We start from the raw sequence: 19,953 nt of genomic DNA on the forward strand, positions 1-19,953 counted from the left end.
CCACGCCCAGCACCTCTTCTTAGTGCCCACTTCTCTGTCAAGTAGCTCTGCACGTCGTTACAAAGCAGTCTACAGCGAGGGGCCACGGAGAAGTGTGTTCAGATGCAATTTACAGTCACTGTTCCAACAAGCGGCTTGAAAGAGGTGGTGTGCCTGGCAATAGTTTGCTCTAATCTTTTTGAGGGAACGGGCAAATCCTGACATTCTTAAACAGATAGAAGGTGTGAACAGGTGAAGAGTAAAACATCTCGCTTTTACCTGCCGTAGCCTTTGAAGAAGATGGTGGAGAGGATCCGCAAGTTTCAGATTCTGAACGACGAGATCATCACCATCTTGGACAAGTACTTGAAGTCCGGGGACGGGGAGAGCACGCCCGTGGAGCACGTCCGCTGCTTCCAGCCGCCCATCCACCAGTCCCTGGCCGGGAGCTGAGCGCGTGCGCACGGCCGTGGAGCACGTCCGCTGCTTCCAGCCGCCCATCCACCAGTCCCTGGCCGGGAGCTGAGCGCGTGCGCACGGCCGTGGAGCACGTCCGCTGCTTCAGCCGCCCATCCACCAGTCCCTGGCCGGGAGCTGAGCGCGTGCGCACGGCCGTGGAGCACGTCCGCTGCTTCAGCCGCCCATCCACCAGTCCCTGGCCGGGAGCTGAGCGCGTGCGCACGCCCGTGAAGCACGTCCGCTGCTTCCAGCCGCCCATCCACCAGTCCCTGGCTGGGAGCTGAGCGCGTGCGCACACCCGTGGAGCACGCACCAGTCCCTGGCTGGGAGCTGAGCGCGTGCGCACCGCACGGCGGTGTCTGCGGAGCCCTGGGCCTGACTGCGTTCTGTCACACTCTGGCGTTTCTCTTCTAAACTAGTATGACTCTTAGGGACCATTTGTCAGTATTTCTGTACCTTTGTTCAAGGAGATGCTTTTCCATCCGAAAGCTTAATTTTATAAAATGGGCTTATTTTTCTAGACTAAAATTGTATATGCTTTCTGGTAATTAGAAGGCCTGGGATTACTGGCCGCTGACTGTTGCCATTGTGTTCTTACCAAGTTACTTTCCATTTTCCTATGGAACATCATCTTTTTCTGCTGAGTTCATCCAGTTATCCCTCAGCAAAGGGTCAGTGATGTCTGGGGAGATCTGTGAACTTATGCAGGAAACTTAATACCAGCTAATTGTAATAAACTCCGTTACCAGTTCGAGTTCAAGTTAATGATGATTTAGCTTTGGTTTAGGGATCCTTCTATGGCCTCTTATGAATTCTAAGTCATTCTTCCCTTCCCTTGTGCAGAAAATAGTGAGCTTGATTCCTCTGTTTCTACTAAATCAGTTGTAACAAAATCTAATTTGGGAGGGATGATTTCAAGGTTATGGAAATAAAACTAATGAAACCTACATACTTGCAGTCGCTCGTTTACTGTGTGCCCTGGCTTGGACAAGGTACTTTCTCTGCTTGTCCGAGCACACAGCCTGGGCCCAGGAGGTCTGAGTCTGGGTTACCCGCAGCCTTGGAGAAAGGAGGAACTTTTCCCTATGGCTTTGGAGTCGATGCCCAGGAACATCACACGTGCTACAGAAAACGTGAGAATTACCTCCCGCAGTATCTGACCGTGAGTTAGGCAAAATAGAACCATTCTTTATGAAGTTACCTCCAAACTGTTGTTTTCTTAGTGGGACCAGCATCCCAAGGAAGTATTTGTTTGCACCCCATGATGGAAGCATAGACTGTGGGAAATTACTGTAATGACTGAAGTTAAATAACTCGTACTACTCTCATAAATAAGAATTACAAACCAATAAAATGAATTTAGTACACACTTTATGTACATGACCAGGGCTTTGAGATGTTAAGTAATGAATTGATTATGATTGAGGTCCTCATTGTCTGTGAGGGCAGTTATCGCACCCAAGCTGGGACCAGTGGTTCTTACTTTACTGTGTACAAAGCACAGACCTGGGTGCAGAGCATGAACAAAGGGACAGTGTGCCTGTGGTATCAAGTTACACGGGGGGGGGGGGCTCCCTAAGAAGGTCACTGGGGGAAAAGGGGATTTATTTCATGAACCTGGAGACTGCCAACTCTTCCCTGAGGACTACTATACCTGTTTTGCCTACATTTGAAATTTTCTGTAAACATTCCCCACTGTTTTTAGACAAACTCTTAAGCTATTTGGAAAGAAGCCAGGTTTTTGTTTTTTTCTTGTGGGAGAGAGTCAGAGACAGGGAGAGATGAGAAACATCAATTCTTTGTTGCGTTTCCTTAGTTGTTCATTGATGTGCCTTGACCGGGGGGCGGGGGGGGGGCGGGGGGGGCAGTGGGCTACAGCAGACCGACTGACCCCTTGCTCATGCCAGTGAGCCTTGCTCAAACCAGATGAGCCCATGCTCAAGCTGGCGACCTCGGGGGTCTCGAACCTGGGTCCTCCGTATCCTAGTCCAACTCTATCCACTGCGCCACCTCCTGGTCAGGCAAAAGAAGCCAGGTTTGACAAACATCTTTGCAGTCTGTTCTAAGCATTTGGACTTAGAACTTTTCCCAATTTGTCTTTTATTAGAACGTGAGCTGAATTTTAAAAATTACCTTAGTCTTCTGACTTTATTTCCCAGAGCTGTTAGAAGATCTAAGTGACAACAGAACTCATGAGAATATGTTGGAAAGCACAGGAGCTGATGTACAATGGGGATCCGAGTTCCAGGTAGCCAGGGGTTGGAGCAATAGCAGGACAGGACTGCTGGGCAGCCCGACACAGGAAGGACGTTCTCACTGGGCTGATAAGGGGTCACCTAGGAAGACCATGAAATGTGCCAGGGACGGATCACAGCTGAGAAGCAGTCTGAGGGCTGATTCTCCACCCTTTGTGTTTAATAAATGAGTTGCCTTTGGGAACTTAGGATTCTCATTATGAGTTCAAAATTAAAAATCACCAAACATGATTCACTCTGGCAGGTAAGGCAAATCACGGGATAATATGGTGGGATTTTTTTTTTTTAATCAAAAAACCTTAAAATGGTCAGGGATTGATGCGAGGGGGGAGGGGGTGACAGAGGTACACTTCAGACTTTCCTCACCAATGAAAAAATAAAGCATTTTTATAGACTTAAAACTGTACCATTAGTGCATTTAGATTCTGGTGAAAGAAAATTTTAAATACTGCTACAATAATACAAGGTTGACAAAAATTGGCCAGGTTATTGAGGTCATTTTAGTGAGCTACCATCATTTAAATATGTATATGAAAAGTAATTTCTTGGTCCAAATTAGTGATACCTTAGAAAAGATTGTCTCTAAAGAACGTAATTGGAGAACAATGCTTTTTCAGACACATTCGATACCCACATTCATTTTATAGAGCACAGCTCGCTGCTGGGTTACCCCTGGTTAAAAAGCTGCCAGGTTTCCGTTTCTCCGGGAGACGTTTTCGGCGATGGGCTGTTCGATCCCGCAGGTCACACTCTCTTCATTATTGTTAAGAACCTCGTACATGTTCGCGAGGCTGCCGTTCATGGCCTTCTCGTCTTTCCGCAAAGACACCGGAAGGCTGGCCAGGCTGAAGCTGACGTCCTTGAAGGCGTGCAGCAGGAAGATCCCCACGATGATTGTGCAGAAGCCGCTCAGGGTCCCGATGACGTCGGTGGCGGGCATGTCCTGCCACTCCTTGAAGAGGATGGCCGAGCACGTCAGCACGGAGGTGGTGAAGAAGACGTAGTAGATGGGCGTCACGAGGGACGTGTTGAAGATGTCCAGGGCCCTGTTCAGGTAGTTGATCTGCGTGCTCACGCAGACCACGAGGCTCAGCAGCAGGGCCCAGGCCAGCGGGTGGCGCAGCACGGGCTTCCCGGCAAACAGCTCCTTGATGGCAATGCCCAGGCCCTTCACGCAGGACACGGAGAACGCGCCAATCACAGAGCAGATCGTGATGTACACCAGAATGTTCGTCTGCCCGTGGCGCGGCCCCACCACGAAGATAAGTATCAAGGACACGATGACCACAAGCGTCGCAAAAACCACAAAACCTGGAGGAGGCAGAGACAGGTTACGTTTACTCAAACGGTTAAGACAGTGGTTCTCAGAGTGTGCCAGGGCGCACTGGTGTGCCCTAGAACAGTGGTTCTCAACCTGTGGGTCGCGACCCCGGCGGGGGTCGAACGACCAAAACACAGGGGTCGCCTAAAGCCATCGCCCTAGAAGATTTCCAGGTGTGCCCTATGGTTTTCCAGAGAAATATGTGCCTGTTGGGGACCAAAAAACCAACAGGGTTTTTGGAGTTTAGATTTTTGGGGGATAGAGGGGTAGGGAATTGGCTGTAAGCTGACAGTCTGCCCAACCCCCCACCTCACTTGCCTGATTAGGTTGCAAAAGGCTGTTAAGCTGTGGTGCTGGATTGTTTACACTACCCCCCATGTTCCCCAGAAAGACTGGAGGCAAGTTTCTTCTATCCTTTGTTTGGTGTGAAGTTAAAATGGTATGTATGGTGGGGGTTTTCTGCACTTGGTAAAATTCTTGGGTTGCCTTGGAAACATGATCAAAGATCTCACTGATTTGCTAATGGCCCACTTTGCCGTATAAATAAAGCAAGATGCTGTTTTTGGGCATGCTTTGTTCTTGCCAGCAGCAACTACAGGGCCCTCCCACCCGTATTTTCTTAATTCTGCACTGTTCCCACTTGGGACCTGGAATTACTAGCTGCGCTGGTTCATGGCATGTGCCCAGATATAAAAATATAGTCACTCTATTATGCCATTTTATTATGGAAATACCACTCTTTTTGTTAACACATCATGTTTATTATTAACACATCACATTATTTTTATAACTTTTTTTTTTTTTAGATTTTATTTATTCATTTTAGGCGGGGGGGGGGGGAGAAGAGGGGAGGAGCTGAAAGTATCAACTCTCATATATGCCTTGACCAGGCAAGCCCAGGGTTTTGAACCAGCAACCTCAGCATTTCCAGGTTGATGCTTTATCCACTGTGCCATCACAGGTCAGGCTACATTATTTTTAGATAAATACACCCAAATAAAATGGATAGATTTCTCAAAAGAAACGTGATATTGAAGAATCTGATTCTGGAAGTGAGCAAAAGTTTAGTATAAATAAAACAGGACTTGAAGGCTGACGGGCAGAGTTTAATTTATAGCATTTTCCATCACTTAACACGGAACAATACAATTGTACTAGGTACCCTCATGGAAGCTTCAAGTGATTTTGGTTTACATTACACAGAAGATGAACTGGCAGCTTTATCCACTGATTGTGGATTGATGATTAAACATAAGAAATTGTCTCTTGAAGCCTTTTGGATTTCTATAAAAGAAGAATATGTGGCAATATCTAAAAAAGCTCTGAACATTTTACTACAATTTTCAACATCCTATTTATGTGAATTAGGATTTTCTACCCTCAACACAATTAAGAATAAAAAGAGAGGAATTCTTCAATGTATCAACGAAGAAATGAGAGTCTGCCTTTCAAATATATGCCCAAACATTGAAGAAATCACTGGGACGCATCAGGCTCATGTTTCTCATAAACACAAGAATTAAAAAACTTAACACATTTGGCCCTGGCCGGTTGGCTCAGCGGTAGAGCGTCGGCCTGGCGTGCGGGGGACCCGGGTTCGATTCCCGGCCAGGGCACATAGGAGAAGCGCCCATTTGCTTCTCCACCCCTCCCCCCCTCCTTCCTCTGTCTCTCTCTTCCCCTCCCGCAGCCAAGGCTCCATTGGAGCAAAGATGGCCCAGGCGCTGGGGATGGCTCCTTGGCCTCTGCCCCAGGTGCTAGAGTGGTTCTGGTCGCCGCAGAGCAACGCCCCGGAGGGGTAGAGCATCGCCCCCTGGTGGGCAGAGCATCGCCCCTGGTGGGCGTGCCGGGTGGATCCCGGTCGGGCGCATGCGGGAGTCTGTCTGACTGTCTCTCCCCGTCTCCAGCTTCAGAAAAATACAAAAAAAAACAAAAAAAAAAACCCTTAACACATTTATGCCAGGACCTGCCGAATTTACTAAATCTTACTAAGAATGTATCTATATATATAAAAAGCTAACTTTTGTCATTTTTAACCCTTTTTTATGAATTCTAAAAAGCATAACAAAAAATGTAACATAAAAATATTTTTTAATGTCAATAAATTTAACTTTATCATATTTTCATTTAATCACCATAAAAGTACGCTTAGACTTTATATAGTTTTAAAAATATTTGACTTAATTATTATAACCTGTTTTTCAGAAATTTTATATAGTGTGCCCACAATTATCTGTAGGATTTTAAATGTGCCCCAACTTCAAAAAGTTTGAGAACCACTGGGTTAAGGACTTAAGAAAACTGAGACTCCAAACTTAACAGGAAGGACAGGTGTGGTCCAAATAAACACCAGCCTTCTTTGCTGCCCCAGCAATAGTGCACAAAACTGTGATGATAATAAAAAGCAAAATTGGGAAGTAAAAATAGAGCTTTCCTCCTCTTACCTGGATCCCCAAGCTTGTGTGACATTTCATTTAAAGTCTCGATCTCCTCTTCCTTTGGGGCATGAATGACCATCACAGTAGATCCCAGAATACTTAGCAAACATCCAATTTTCCCATGAAGGTTAAGTCTTTCATTTAGAAAGTATGAGGAAAGAATAGCACTAAAATGGGGAGGGGGGGGGAGGAGAGAAGGTGGGCAAGATTTAAATCGCCTACTTGTTTCTCATTCTTAAATATCAACACAATCCAGATTTTAAATCACTGAACTCAAGCTTGGTGTGTGTATAAACATTCTGGCTTTCTGCCAAGGCACAGAAAATGTCTTCAATCATAAAACAAAAGCTTTTGGGGAAATATCTGCTTAATCACACACTGAACCACTAGAATTATTAGCACCTCTCTATCAGAAGTCTGTATGAAATTTACAACAAATGGAGCGACATACAAACCAATGCTTAAAATGTCCTCAACATTTATTTATCCTTATAAGTGGATGCAGCCATCTCACATGTTCATTTAATTCTATATAATCTGCCTATTATTTCCAGTACTTTATAGCTAGTTTTATCCAACTATAAAAAAATATAAACCTATAAATAATGGTATAATGTTCAGAAAATAAGGATATATTTTATATATAACACACCTTTATATATACTGCTCACAAAAACTAGAGAATCAGGGAACGTGCAGATACTCCAGGACTTTCAGCCTTTTGTCTAGTGCATTTTCACCAATGAAATACAAGTGGGTTTTGCATCTCATTTGCATGATCAAACCACTTTCTTTGACTTGTCATTTGCTTTTCTTTTTTTTTTTTTCTGATGTTCTTGTTTAATTAAAAAATGCTTTGCCTGACCAGGTGGTGGCGCAGTAAATAGAGCGTTGGACTGGGATGCAGAAGGATCCAGGTTCAAGACCCCAAGGTCGCCAGCTTGAGCGCGGGCTCATCTGGTTTAAGCAAAAAGCTCACCAGCTTGGATCCAAGGTCGCTGGCTCCAGCAAGGGGTTACTCGGTCTGCTGAAGGCCCATGGTCAAGGCACATATGAGAAAGCAATCAACGAACAACTAAGAAGTCGCAACGTGCAACAAGAAACTAATGATTGATACTTCTCATCTCTCTCCGTTCCTGTCTATCTGTCCCTGTCTATCTCTGCCTCTGTAAAAAAAAAAAAAAAAAAAAAAAAATGCTTTTATTGCTTCATATTCATTTTGAAATAATCCCCTAATTTTTGTGAGCAGTATATTATAGTACCTTGAAAAACTATATAATCTACATGTAACACACACACAAAATCTTGGGGGGAAAAAGATAAAATGGCCCATCAATAAACTGGGAAATAGTAACCAAAATCTAGACTTCAATAAGGACTCAGCTGTTTGAACTCATTAGAGTAACAGAAATCAGACAAGCCTCGGACTGCTCCTGAACAAGTGCCCAGGCCAGTCCTAGAGGCACCTCACCTGCGCCAATCAATGGTTTTCCCTAGTCGGCACAGAAGTCTGTTCACTAGCCACCACCCACCAAGTGCATGCGTGTCAAATGCCAAGTGCTGTGACAAGTGCAACTGGAATTTTAAACAACTGAAATCCGAGTAAAACATGCTGGCTCGGAACACAGGGAGGACGGGTCACAAGAGCTCTTCCCCACCAACAGACAGACGGGTCACAAGAGCTCTTCCCCCACCAACAGACAGCTGATCTGTGTGCAGAGGTGACGTCTTAGAAGCACATTACGACATAGCAGTTAAAAAGTTACCCATGTTGTTTAAACGTAAACTACGCTGAACACATGGAGTCAGGCGGTCTCAGCTGCTGCCTGGTTTCTGCGTGGGAGACGTGGTGTCCTTACCTCACCAGGACGCTGAGCGCTCCCAACGGGGTCACCAGGGTCGCGGGTGCGAAGGCATACGCAGCGAAGTTGGCCACCTCACCAGCTCCCACTGGAGATGGGCAAAAGAAAACTCAGATAGGAACATGTCCACTCAGAACGGAAATTTTATTTATGTTGTTTTTAGTTTTTAACAGTTTTACTAGTATGTGTCTAGGGCCAGTTTTCTGTTTATAGATGCTGAGTACGTCCTGGGTTTCTTGAATCTGAGGCTTAATAACTTTCGACAGTTTTCCAAGTCTCAGCCATTTTCTCTTCAGATACTGCTTTTGCTCTACTCTTTGTCCCTCTGATTCTCATCAGTCACTGAACCCTCTAATTCCACAATACTCTTAACCTGTGCTTTCCACCCCTTTGTGTCCGCTTCAATTGAGGTAATTTCTTCCAAACCACTGCCATTTCGCTCAGTTCAGTCACACAAGTCTTTCCATCTCATTACTGCATTTTTCAATTCTGCAATTTCTTCTTAGTTCTCTCGCAAATCCACAATGTCATAGTAATTTCCAGTTTATCACTAGAACCTGTAGCGAGCCGGCCGTGTCATGGTTGTGACACACCCAGTACCTGGTGAACCTGCAGGTCAGTTTCTACCTATTGTTTTTTGCTGAAATTTCACAATCTCATGTGCCTTTTCTCTCCTGGGCGTTTTATTTTTTTAAGTCACTGTAGAAACAGTTTAAGGAGAGGAGAATATTTTATCTCCAAGCTTGAACTTTGGCTTTCTTATGCCAGCTGCCAGACAGCATTAGCAGCTCAGATCCAGGCCAGAGGTGACCTGGTGCTCACCAGTGATCAGACCCGTGGTCTCCTCCTCCCTTCCACGGGCCTGCCGTTCCAGAGCACCAGCTCAGAGCGCGCGGTGGTGCCCACCCTAGCAGACCCTACTGACCCGCACTGGCCTAGTTCAAAGGTTCCCTCTGTCGGCTGCCTACTCCAGGACTGCAGTGACCCCTAGGGCAGAAGTATCTCCAGCTCATCTCTGAGGGGGACAGTTTTCTGATTTTAGCAGGTAATTCTTCACTTCGGTGTTGGCTCTTTGATGCTTTAAGAGGATACTTTTTTTTTTTTTTTTTGTATTTTTCCGAAGCCATAAACGGGGAGGCAGTCAGACAGACTCCCGTATGCGCCCAACTGGATCCACCCGGCATGCCCACCAGGGGGCAATGCTCTGCCCATCTGGGGCGTCGCTCTGCCGCAATCAGAGCCATTCTGCGCCTGAGGCAGAGGCCACAGAGCCATCCTCAGCGCCCTGGCAAACTTTGCTCCAATGGAGCCTTGGCTGCGGGAGGGGAAGAGAGAGACAGAGAGGAAGGAGAGGGGGAGGGGTGGAGAAGCAGATGGGCGCTTCTCCTGTGTGCCCTGGCCGGGAATTGAACCCGGGACTCTTGCACACCAGGCTGATGCTCTACCACTGAGCCAACTGGCCAGGACCTAGGAGGATACTTTTGATACCCTGTCCAGCCTTTTGTTTTCAGTAAATCCTTCCTGTTCTACCTTCAGGACACATCTAGAATCCCACTGCTCCCCACTCACCACCGCTACGCTGGTCCATGCCGCCACCCCCACTCACCACCGCTACACTGGTCCACGCCGCCACCCCCACTCACGACCGCTACGCTGGTCCATGCCGCCACCCCGCTCACCACCGCTACGCTGGTCCACGCCGCCACCCCCACTCACGACCGCTACGCTGGTCCATGCCGCCACCCCGCTCACCACCGCTACGCTGGTCCACGCCGCCACCCCCACTCACGACCGCTACGCTGGTCCATGCTGCCCCCCCACTCACCACCGCTACGCTGGTCCATGCCGTCCCCCCACTCACCACCGCTACACTGGTCCATGCCGTCCCCCCACTCACCACCGCTACGCTGGTCCATGCCGTCCCCCCACTCACCACCGCTACACTGGTCCATGCTGCCACCCCCACTCACGACCGCTACGCTGGTCCATGCCGCCCCCCCACTCACCACCGCTACACTGGTCCATGCCGTCCCCCCACTCACGACCGCTACGCTGGTCCATGCCGCCCCCCCACTCACCACCGCTACGCTGGTCCATGCCGCCACCCCCACTCACCACCGCTACGCTGGTCCATGCCGCCCCCCCCCTCACCACCGCTACGCTGGTCTATGCCGCCCCCCCACTCACCACCGCTACGCTGGTCTATGCCGCCCCCCCCACTCACCACCGCTACGCTGGTCTATGCCGCCCCCCCCACTCACCACCGCTACGCTGGTCTATGCCGCCCCCCCCACTCACCACCGCTACGCTGGTCCATGCCGTCCCCCCACTCACCACCGCTACGCTGGTCCATGCCGCCCCCCCACTCACCACCGCTACGCTGGTCCATGCCGTCCCCCCACTCACCACCGCTACGCTGGTCCATGCCGCCCCCCCCACTCACCACCGCTACGCTGGTCTATGCCGCCCCCCCACTCACCACCGCTACGCTGGTCTATGCCGCCCCCCCACTCACCACCGCTACGCTGGTCTATGCCGCCCCCCCACTCACCACCGCTACGCTGGTCTATGCCGCCCCCCCACTCACCACCGCTACGCTGGTCTATGCCGCCCCCCCACTCACCACCGCTACGCTGGTCCATGCCGCCTCCCCACTCACCACCGCTACGCTGGTCCATGCCGCCCCCCCACTCACCACCGCTACGCTGGTCCATGCCGCCCCCCGCTCACCACCGCTACGCTGGTCCATGCCGCCCCCCCGCTCACCACCGCTATGCTGGTCCATGCCGTACCCCTGCTCGCCTCATTACTCCACCAGCCTCCGCTCGGTATCCCTGCTTCTGCTCCTGTCGTCTATGCCTGGGTCACATCCTGTCGCCTGTGACTTCCCTCCACCACAGAAGTCAAAGCCCCCATGACTAAGGCCTCACTATTGCTGATGTACTCCATTACTTCCCCCTATACACTCTTACTATTCTTGCCTCTTTCATGCTGCCCAAGGTCTTAGTAATCCAGTGCTGCTTATCAAAACACCCCAACATCTGGCAGCTTATAACAGCACAAGCCATGTTTTCTGCTAGTCAAGATTTCATGGCTTCTCAGTTTCTGTTGGGTAAGACTTGAGGAGGCTGTCAGTAGGTACTTCCCACTGAGGATTTTTTAAGAGGCTATAGTCACTGGAAGGGTGGACTGGGGCTGGAGGACCCAGGTCCAAGGTGGCATACTCACAGGACTGGCCGGCCAGTTCTGGCTGCAGCCCAGTGCCTCAGCCAACCGTCTCAGGGGCCCCACGTCAGCACGTCTGCTGCACCTGGTCACAGGCCAACACCTGTCAGTGTCAGAGGGCAGCGACCTAGCACCACGGGGGGGGACACCTGTCAGTGTCAGAGGGCAGTGACCTAGCACCACGGGGCCGACACCTGTCAGTGTCAGAGGACAGTGACCTAGCACCACGGGGGGGACACCTGTCAGTGTCAGAGGGCAGTGACCTAGCACCACGGGGCCGACACCTGTCAGTGTCAGAGGGCAGTGACCTAGCACCACGGGGGGGACACCTGTCAGTGTCAGAGGGCAGTGACCTAGCACCACGGGGCCGACACCTGTCAGTGTCAGAGGGCAGTGACCTAGCACCACGGGGGGGACACCTGTCAGTGTCAGAGGGCAGCGACCTAGCACCACGGGGGGGGACACCTGTCAGTGTCAGAGGGCAGCGACCTAGCACCACGGGGGGGACACCTGTCAGTGTCAGAGGGCAGTGACCTAGCACCACGGGGCCAACACCTGTCAGTGTCAGAGGGCAGTGACCTAGCACCACGGGGGGGACACCTGTCAGTGTCAGAGGGCAGTGACCTAGCATGGGGGCAACAAGCTCTGTGGGTCACCCTGAAGGCTGGCCAACACACGTCCATCGCCCAAGCTCGGTCCTGCCTCGGCCTTCACATTGACTGTTTCCTCCTGTTTAAAATGCCCTTCCCCCAAAACCAGCCTCTAGCCTGACCAGGTGGTGGCGCAGTGGATAGAGCGTCGGACTGGGATGTGGAAGGACCCAAGTTTGAGACCCCAAGGTCGCCAGTTTGAGCACAGGCTCATCTGGCTTGAGCAAAAAGCTCACCAGCTTGGACCCAAGGTCGCTGGCTCCAGCGAGGGGTTACTCGATCTGCTGAAGGTCCCCAGTCAAGGCACATATGAGAAAGCAATCAATGAACAACTAAGAAGTCGCAATGCGCAACGAAAAACTACTGATTGATGCTTCTCATCTCTCTCCGTTCCTGTCTGTCTGTCCCTGTCTATCTCTGCCTCTGTAAAAACAAAAACAAACAAACAAAAAAAAACCCAGCCTCTACTTCCTTCACGTCTTTGACTCAAATATCACCTCTTCAGTGAGGCCTGCCCGAGCTCCCCCATCTAAAATTTAAAGCTACCAAACCTTCTTTTTACACCTCTTCCCTAACTTTGCTCTTAGCCAATGTTAACTCTTATCACTGAAACATTCTAACTTGTTTATCTTTATTATCTGTCTTCCATCTAGACCAGGGGTTCCCAAACATTTTACACAGGGGGCCAGTTCACTGTCCCTCAGACCGTTGGAGGGCTGGACTATAAAAAAAACTATGAACAAATCCCTATGCACACTGCACATACCTTATTTTAAAGTAAAAAAACAAAACAGGAACAAATACAATATTTAAAATAAAGAACAAGTAAATTTAAATCAACAGACTGACAGCATTTCAATGGGAACTATGCTCCTCTCACTGACCACCAATGAAAGAGGTGCCCCTTCCGGAAGTGCGGTGGGGGCCGGATAAATGGCCTCAGGGGGCCGCAGTTTGGGGACCCCTGATCTAGGATGTGGATGTTGTGTGGGTAAGGATCTTTCTGTTTGACTGGTATACCTCCAGCACCAAGAACAATACTTGACATACAATTTAAAGTAATCAATATTTGTTGAATAAATAGTCAGATTAGCCACCTCGTTACTACAACTGCCCTTAGGCTTAAAAAGAGTATGTATAGTATAACTTAATCCGGGTACTCTGAAGGCCCAGTGTCTCAAGATCAGCAGGGGTGGGGAGTTCAGCCGGGTGTTTTCTATGACCTTTCACTTTCAAGATCACCTCAAATTGAGCAGAACTGTGAACACAACAACGTGTCAGACATATTTTAATCAGATAGGTAAAAAAGTCTTCCTATTCAAATGGAAGAAGCCATTAAACTGTTAAATGACTTTTAAAGACAAATTTTAAATAGTTTGAGTTCTGTTCATTAAAAAAAGGTTAAAGTTTTAAAAATTGCTAGTAACATGAAGTGGCAATAGTATCTGCAAATATTTCAATATACAACTACAACATTTTCTGGAAACAGTCTCAGTACATACTTGACAGCAGTCCAGCCCACCACAGCCATTCTTTGAGATATGCATGGCCACCCTGACCTGTGAAGGAAAAAATATTTCACTTGTTTGGAAGATTTGGACTCTTATACATTTATGACAACTCTTAGCAATGACAGATTTAAAAACATCTCATTTGTTACTCATAAAACTCAACAACAAACAAACAAACAATCCAATAAAAACATGGGAAGAGGACATGAACAGACACTTCTCTCAGGAAGAAATACAAATGGCCAACAGATATATGAAAAGATGCTCATCTTCATTAGTTATTAGAGAAATGCAAATCAAAACTTCAATGAGATACCATCTCACACCTGTTAGATTAGTTATTATTAACAAGACAGGTAATAGCAAATGTTGGAGAGGCTGTGGAGAAAAAGGAACCCTCATTCACTGTTGGTGGGAATGTAAAGTAGTACAACCATTATGGAAGAAAGTATGGTGGTTCCTCAAAAAACTGAAAATAGAACTACCTTATGACCCAGCAATCCTTCTACTGGGTATATAGCCCCAAAACTCCAAAACATTGATACGTAAAGACACATGTAGCCCCATGTTATTGCAGCATTGTTCACAGTGGCCAAGACATGGAAACAACCAAAAAGCACTTCAATAGATGACTGGATAAAGAAGATGTGGTACATATACACTATGGAATACTACTCAGCCATAAGAAATGATGACACTGGATCATCAACATGGTGGGATCTTGATAACATTATACGAAGTGAAATAAGTAAATCAGAAAAAACCAAGAACTGCATTATTCCATACGTAGGTGGGACATAAAAACGAGACTAAGAGACATTGATAAGAGTGTGGTGGTTATGGGGGAGGGGGGCACAAAGAAAACTAGATAGAAGGTGATGGAGGACAATCTGACTCTGGGTGATGGGCATGCAACAGAATTGATTGACAAGATAACCTGGACATGTTTTCTTTGAACATATGTACCCTAATTTATTGATGTCACCCTAGTAAAATTAAAAAAAAAATCTCATTTGTTGACCGTTACTACTTTGAATAGAGGTTCCTTCATATATGAAGAGGTTTTTCAGGTCCTACTTTTAGGACTATAAATCCCTTCTCAGTCTTTTGGCTAAGATCAAGTGAAGAAAAGGGGATATGAGGATCGTGAAAATGTTAAAAATGTTTACATCTGTGCTGTAATGTTGAGTGAAGTGATTAAATCAATCCCTCTATTTGACTTTTTTGCTTTTGTGAACTCAGATTTAATAAACAAAGTAAAAGAAAACGAGCCAGTCAACACGTAGCCCAGGTTGAAATGTATCTCTCTGTCTGAAAGCAGGAAGGTCACTTAGGTGTGGGTCAGCCCCCCTGACGAGGCAGGAACCCCGGAAAAAGGGATCCTATGCGGACCAGGCATGAAAAGACTCAGCACTGCTCATGGTCTGGGGCTGCCACGATGCTCATCCTGCACTGTTCCTCGACTTTCATCCAAACCAAGCTAACACAATCAAGCAGTCGACACCTGGGTCATTGTCCAAAAGAAGAAGTCAATGCAAATAAAGCCTCCAACAAGCATATCCATCACAGGCAATGAGCGTACCTGCCTTAGGAGTGACCACGAATGCGGAGCACGCCTGTTCAAAGAGCACATGCCAGTACTTTCTCCTCTGTCTACAAAACTCCAGTAGAGGCTAAGGTTTTAAGATTCCTTGGTTAGGTCTGGCCATAGAGATGGCACGGGAAAAGAGGAGGTGCCATTTTTTTTTTACTGCCAAAGCAGGTCTTCTCTGAGGTCAGAACCAAGTCTAGAACTGAGGCAGAGGCTGACTGACAGAACACGACCTGGATGCAACACATGCAGGAGCCGTCGTGCGTGTACCGATGCAGTCAGAGTGGGGTCCCATCATGTCGAGAGTCCCCCAGGGTCTCCTGACTTGTCAGTTGTTTCTGGGAAAACAACCTACACTACCCTTCAGAGGTTCACTGAACTGGACTCCTCAACCCAGGGAAGCCCTCTCTTTCCTTCCTGCCTTCAAGATCATCAGGAAAAATACCTAGGGTAAAAATCAAATTTCTACTATCACAGACAAAAGACCCTAGCTTTCAATAAGGTCCTGGTTTTGTTCAGACCCTTATTTCATCTCTGCGGACATATATCAAAATTTAAAGGCTAAATCTAATAGGGACATTGGCCCATATTCTCAGTTGATAATAATCGTAGGAGTGGTTCTCTTATTTTGACATCTTTTTGCTTTTCTCATTACACAACTGATGTCTGTGCCCTGCGGTTGGGGCAGGGAAGAGCATCGGCCAAGCATGTGGAAGTCCTGGGTTCGATTCTTGGTCAAGGTACACTGGAGAAGCGACCATCTGCTTCTCCCCTCCCTCCTCCCCCCTCTTCCTTTCCTGTAGCCATGGCTCAATTGGTTCGAACAAGTTGGCCTGGGGTGCTGAAGATGACCTCGCCTCAGGCGCTAAAATAGCTCAGTTGCCGAGCAATGGAGCACCAAACCCAGATGGACAGAGTACTGGTAGGGGCTTGCCGGGTGCATCCTGGTCAGGACGCACGTGGGAGTCTGTCTCCCTGCCTCTCAAAAAACAAAAACAAAAAAAAACCCAAACCCTGATTGTAGTAAAGTACCAAAAAGCTACAAAATTAATATTAATATTTTAGGGAAAGAAATGTGAAAGTTTCCTGGCTTGCAGAAACATACTGTGTAGGAGGCTCCCTTCTACTAGGAAGCTTAAAGAGCATTTTATTAATTTGGGCTAGGCCTGCAGAGAGATTCTGTGGATATGGTATTAGCTTGGGTGATTAGCACCAAACCAGGATGGCTGATAGCACTGTATTGTAAATGAAGAGGGGAAGGAGATTTCCATTCCTGTCCTTCCCCCCACACCTGTAAGGAAGCAGGTGAATAGCTAGCAGGAAGTGAGAGATTGAAGAAACCTTTTCTTATTTGATGAGCCATTTGCAGGCATTTATCCCCTAGTGCCATGGAAACCACCCCTCCCCTCCCCCCCTGAAAGCGTGTAATCAATGTATATATATACCTCTAAACAAAGAAATGGCAAATGAACACTAGAAAATTTAGGAATATCTTTTAATATGTGGAATAACATTTTTGCTATTGTGTTACCTTATAAGTTTTGACATATAGAAGTGTTTTTAATAGATTTTATAGACAAATGTAAGCTTGCTAATGAATTGTGTCCCATCCCACTCCTCCTTTTCCTGCCAAGCTGTGTGTGTGTGTGTGTATGTGTGTGTGTGTGAACAAAGGTATCTAACCTGCTGCAAGGGCTGTGCCCGGAGACACACAAACACACACACACACACACCATCTGGGTCTGCAAATGCCCCAGGTTAGTCATATGCGGCCGGCGTATTTAATAACTCTCCTCCTTTAATAAAACTCCTTAAAATTCATCTGGACTTGGTGTCTCTATGTCAAGGGTAGTCAACCTTTTTATACCTACTGCCCACTTTTATATCTGTTACTAGTAAAATTTTCTAACCACCCACCGGTTCCACAGTAATGGTGATTTATAAAGTAGGGAAGTCACTTTACTTTATAAAATTTATAAAGCAGAGTTACAGCAAGTTAAAGCATATAATAATAATTACTTACCAAGTACTTTATGTCAGATTTTCGCTAAGTTTGGCAGAATAAATCTTTATAAAACAACTTACTATAGTTCAATCTATCTTTTTATTTATACTTTGGTTGCTCTGCTACCACCCACCATGAAAGCTGGAACACCCACTAGAGGGCAGGAGGGACCAGGTTGACGACCACTGCTCTATGTAAACCCGCGGAATTGAGGTTCGGGCACTTACAACATGATGTCTCAGTCTCTATGAACATTGATAACTCTTGCAGTTTGAAATTTTGAATATACTAACAGACTGAAATGTGCCCTTCCACAGTCAAAGCACCTGAGCACACAAGCACACACTGACATCATTTCAGAGTCACACGGGGTGTCACCTACCTGCTCGCATGGAGCCTTTTCTGGCAAGTCGCAGGAGGCCTTTCTTTTTCAAAATGAAACTCCCTCCAATGAAGATGCTGGAGCTCATAGCCAAACCCAGACCAATATAGAAGTCATATTTTCCGTGCCCGTGGCTCATTGCGTTTGATACTTAAGCAGTTCCTGTGACACACATTGATCACAGGACAGGGAAACGCTGGTACTGGAGGCAAGAGGATGCAGTCTTCAAATCTGCACAAGGCAAAACAAGACGGTATCTTTCATACGGCTCTCTCATTAAAAAAAAAAAAAGCTGAAAGACATAGAGATGACTCATTCACTCTCACTTCCTCATAAATACCCTTTATTGTCACACACCCTTTACTGTCATTTAAACCACTTTTTTATTGATTGATTTTAGAGAGACCTAAAGAAACAAAAGAGAGAAGAAAGAGAAAGAAAGGGAGGGGGAGGGAAAGGGAAAGAAAGGGGGGAGAGTGAGAGAGAGAGAGAGAGAGAGAGAGAGCATTTATTTGTTATTCCACTTAGTTGTGCATTCATTGGTCACTTCCCTGATGCGCCCTGCCCAGGGATTGAACCTGCCGTCACCCTGGCATTTGGGAACGTCCTTCTAACCAACCGACCTAACCAGCCTGGGCTGTCATTTCAAATTTTAAACTCAAGGCCTGACCAGGCAGTGGTGCAGTAGATCAAGCGTCAGACTGGGATGCTGAGGACCCAGGTTCGAGACCCCAAGGTCGCCAGCTTGAGTGAGGGCTCATCTGGTTTGAGCAAAGCTCACCAGTTTGGACCCAAGGTCGCTGGCTTGAGCAAGGGGTTACTCGGTCTGCTGAAGGCCCGTGGTCAAGGCACATTATGAGAAAGCAGTCAATGAATAACTAAGGCAGTGGTCCCCAACCCTGGGGCGGTGGACCGGTACCAGTCCATGGGCCATTTGGTACCAGTCCGCAGAGAAAGAATAAATAACTTACATTATTTCTGTTTTATTTATATTTAAGCCTGAACGATGTTTTATTTTTAAAAAATGACCAGATTCCCTCTGTTATATCCGTCTAAGACTCACTTTGACGCTTGTCTCGGTCACGTGATACGTTTATCTGTCCCACCCTAAAGGCCGGTCCGTGAAAATATTTTCTGACATTAAATTGGTCCGTGGCCCAAAAAAAGGTTGGGGACCACTGAACTAAGGTGTCACAACAAAAAACTGATGATTGATGCTTCTTATCTCTCTCAGTTCCTGTCTGTCTGTCCCTCTCTCTGTCTGTCTCTGTAAAAAAATAAAATTTTAAACCCAAGCAAAAGAAGCTCTGGGCTGGAAAGTAGAAAACGAAGTAGGAAAAAAAGAAAAAAAAAAAGACTGAGTAGTTACTAAGTACTTTAAAAAATTTGATTCCTACCCTCCATGAAACAAAATTCTCTCTCCTCTCCTATTTCCTCTTACTACTGAAAAGAAAAAAAAAAAGAGAGAGTACCAACTGGCCATATGGTATATAGAGAATGTCTAGAAACAGAACGAAGACGCAGCCTTGCAAGTCAACCCACTGGAAAAGCTCGCGAAGTGTGCAAGAGCCACGAACACGACACGGAGCGGGCACCGAGGTGCGCGCCGCGCTGACAAGTTCGGAAAGGAACACGGGCGGCGTTCCGATCGCCTCGGCCGCCTCCTAAGGCTCGTCCCACGGCCGCCGTCTCCGCGCGGGCCGAAGCCATCTTCTAACGCGCACCCCAACACAATGCAACCACGGGCACGGGCTTCGGGGGCACGCCCGCCCCCGGCCCCGCCGGAGCCCTGCGGAACCGAAAGGCCACCCTCCCTGCACGGCGGGGTTCCTCGAGGCAAAGGGACCGGGAAAGCCGCTTCCTTCTCAGAACCGGGGGCAAAGAAAGGCGCCCAGGAAGGACTGTTTCCTGACCCAAGACTAGGAGGCTCGCCCCCCGTGAGACCCTCCGCGCTGCTCCCAAGGGGCGACCTCACCCTCACCCCAGGCGGCAGGCCGACGGCGCGGCTCCCCCGCTCCGATATCCGGCTCCGGTCCCTTCCGCTCACACCCTCACACAGGCCGTAGGGGCCGAGCTCTCCAGCGCGCGCAGGGCCAGCGCCTTCGTCGCCGCCGTCCAGGGGAAGGTGCGAGCATCCGGGGCTGCAGCCGCGCGCGCCGTCTCCTCCATCGGGGAGCCCCGACGGCCACTTGCCCGGGATAACCTTAGGGCCGCGACGGTGCCCCTGGACCAAGAGCCGTCGCGAGGAGAGCCCGGGCGCAGCTGAGTAACGTCA

General features: G+C 47.9%; 2 protein-coding genes across 4 annotated transcripts in view; one reads left to right on the plus strand and one right to left on the minus strand.

The window, feature by feature from the left end:
* Positions 1–1,387, plus strand: part of CYFIP1 (cytoplasmic FMR1 interacting protein 1) — a 64,430-nt gene extending 63,043 nt beyond the window's left edge. For both annotated transcript variants that reach the window (XM_066355409.1, XM_066355408.1), the window contains exon 31: positions 268–1,387. In XM_066355409.1, coding sequence (XP_066211506.1) covers positions 268–432 — 165 coding nt within the window. In that variant the 3' untranslated portion in view covers positions 433–1,387. The remainder of the gene's footprint in view (positions 1–267) is intronic.
* A 1,675-nt stretch (positions 1,388–3,062) lies between these two features.
* On the minus strand, positions 3,063–19,953 carry NIPA2 (NIPA magnesium transporter 2). 2 transcript variants are annotated; one of them, XM_066355239.1, is made up of 6 exons: positions 19,660–19,953; positions 17,679–17,909; positions 13,692–13,748; positions 8,312–8,402; positions 6,459–6,619; positions 3,063–4,004 (listed from the first exon to the last, which is right to left on the minus strand). In XM_066355239.1, the coding sequence occupies exons 2-6, from the start codon at positions 17,815–17,817 to the stop codon at positions 3,370–3,372; spliced, it is 1,083 nt and encodes a 360-aa protein (XP_066211336.1). In that variant the 5' UTR covers positions 17,818–17,909; positions 19,660–19,953; the 3' UTR covers positions 3,063–3,369. The 2 variants fall into 2 exon arrangements, with proteins under 2 accessions (XP_066211336.1, XP_066211335.1); XM_066355238.1 differs by having other exon boundaries at positions 19,654–19,953.

Source organism: Saccopteryx leptura, chromosome 13, assembly GCF_036850995.1.
Source record: "Saccopteryx leptura isolate mSacLep1 chromosome 13, mSacLep1_pri_phased_curated, whole genome shotgun sequence".
NCBI classification, from domain to species: Eukaryota; Metazoa; Chordata; class Mammalia; order Chiroptera; family Emballonuridae; genus Saccopteryx; species Saccopteryx leptura.

Excerpts from the sequence above, each read along its gene's own strand:
- NIPA2 (XM_066355239.1), bottom strand. The coding sequence starts at position 17,817 with ATGAGCCACGGGCACGGAAAATATGACTTCTATATTGGTCTGGGTTTG. Across the intron at positions 13,749-17,678 it reads AAAAGGCTCCATGCGAGCAG|GTCAGGGTGGCCATGCATAT; the intron begins GTAGGTGACACC and ends TTTCCTTCACAG. Across the intron at positions 8,403-13,691 it reads GTGGGCTGGACTGCTGTCAA|TGGGAGCTGGTGAGGTGGCC; the intron begins GTATGTACTGAG and ends GCCCATCTCCAG.